The following is a 1490-nucleotide window of genomic DNA, read 5'->3' as shown; positions in this document are numbered from 1 at the left end:
GGGAGGGGAGGGGAGGGGCGGCGGGTGGGGTTTGTGGTCGTTGTTGTTGAAGTCGTGTTTTAGCGGTCGGTGAGCTCTGTGGTTAATTTAAACTGAACGCCGAAGTTTTGTGGTTATGAGGCTTGCTTGAAAGACAAAGCTAGAGGTCATAGCTGCTCTTGTTTGAGGACCTCCTGGGTTGGATTAGTTTTGGTATTTTATTAGTGTGCTGAAGATTCATGTAATTAAAGCTAAAAGAATAAAAATTAAAAACTGTGTAATATCAAATCACTATAGTAATAGTAATTTGTAGTACCCTGATAGTGACGACATAATACGTGGTGACCCTATAATAATGCCAAGCTCTCCAAAATCTAACCACATCCTTCACCTAGACATGAATGTCCGTTTATGTTCTATGTTCAGCATAAATACAGGATCCAGCATACATAGTGTCTTCTCCTGTAGGAGAGAAGGGAGAAATTCCCCCTGTCATTCCCCAGCCTCTGCGTGTTGGCAGTCTTAAAAGTTCTGCATGAGAATAACACAGGAGAAAAAAACACAATGTCTTTTCTTGAACATGACTTATCCATGGGAAATGCCAAAAGATATACAAAAGGCAGGCAACATCAGGAGGTGACTGTGACGGTGAGCCTACAAACTAGCCTCTTTAACCCAGACTCCAAAGTGCAACCTGACAACTGTGCTCCTGTGCCAACACTGTGTCCCTGACCACCACAGAGCTTTGCCAGACTGTCCTTAAGACAGGCTTCCAAATGAAGAGCTAGGCTGTCTTCACTACCAGGCAACAACAGTGAGCAGGAGCATGCAGTATAGGCCTGACAGGGAACCCCATAAATAAATACATGAAAAAGTTACATGTGATAATGCTGAAAGTGCCAAAGACAACTGGGACTTGAATATCTGATGAGATCAGAGGAGAGAATGATATGTTTTCCATATAATAAACTTCCCCTTCAGCTCTGAGAGAACCATGTGCCCCACAGCTCAAAGGGCACTCAAAACATTTCATTCTTGTCCAGAATGTCCAGACTATGTTGAACAAACAATCACAAGTGCTTCACCAGTACTTCACGCAGGCTGAAGGGAGCATCTGAAGGCCAAAGGTGTCATTCTCTGGTTGTTCCATTCTTCATTTCCAACACGACACAGCAGATGCAACCAGCAGAATTTATTTAGTAGGAAAATTATACATATCCAAATATGCATATAATAGAATTCATCAGTATGTTTTTACAGTTATCTACAATTATGTATAGGTCAAGCAGAATGGGCACATTATGGGCATTTGGTTGCTTTTGTATTGTCATAAGTGAGGAGCCTGTATAGGCTGTATGTGTAAACAGCAGCAGTAAACACTTACTGCACAGTTACATGGAACACCTTGGTTAGGAATCATCTTCTCTCCAGTGATGGCATTGGGATCCTGAAGTGAGGGTACATGGGAAGCGTGGTCTGAATATTACTGCCCTGTACTGCAAGCTCTTTAA

The 1490-nt window shown here is 42.4% G+C and overlaps 1 protein-coding gene across 1 annotated transcript in view; it reads right to left on the bottom strand.

Annotated features, from left to right (window-relative positions):
• Window positions 1–426, bottom strand: part of NAF1 (nuclear assembly factor 1 ribonucleoprotein) — an 18300-nt gene extending 17874 nt beyond the window's left edge. Inside the window, exon 1 of the mRNA XM_027635765.1 lies at window positions 415–426. Coding sequence (XP_027491566.1) covers window positions 415–426 — 12 coding nt within the window. The remainder of the gene's footprint in view (window positions 1–414) is intronic.
• Between the last annotated feature and the right edge of the window lie 1064 nt (window positions 427–1490).

Source organism: Corapipo altera, unplaced genomic scaffold (genome assembly GCF_003945725.1).
Source record: "Corapipo altera isolate COAL_440 unplaced genomic scaffold, ASM394572v1 22b, whole genome shotgun sequence".
Taxonomy (NCBI): domain Eukaryota; kingdom Metazoa; phylum Chordata; class Aves; order Passeriformes; family Pipridae; genus Corapipo; species Corapipo altera.
This window is presented reverse-complemented; position numbering and strand designations above follow the sequence as displayed.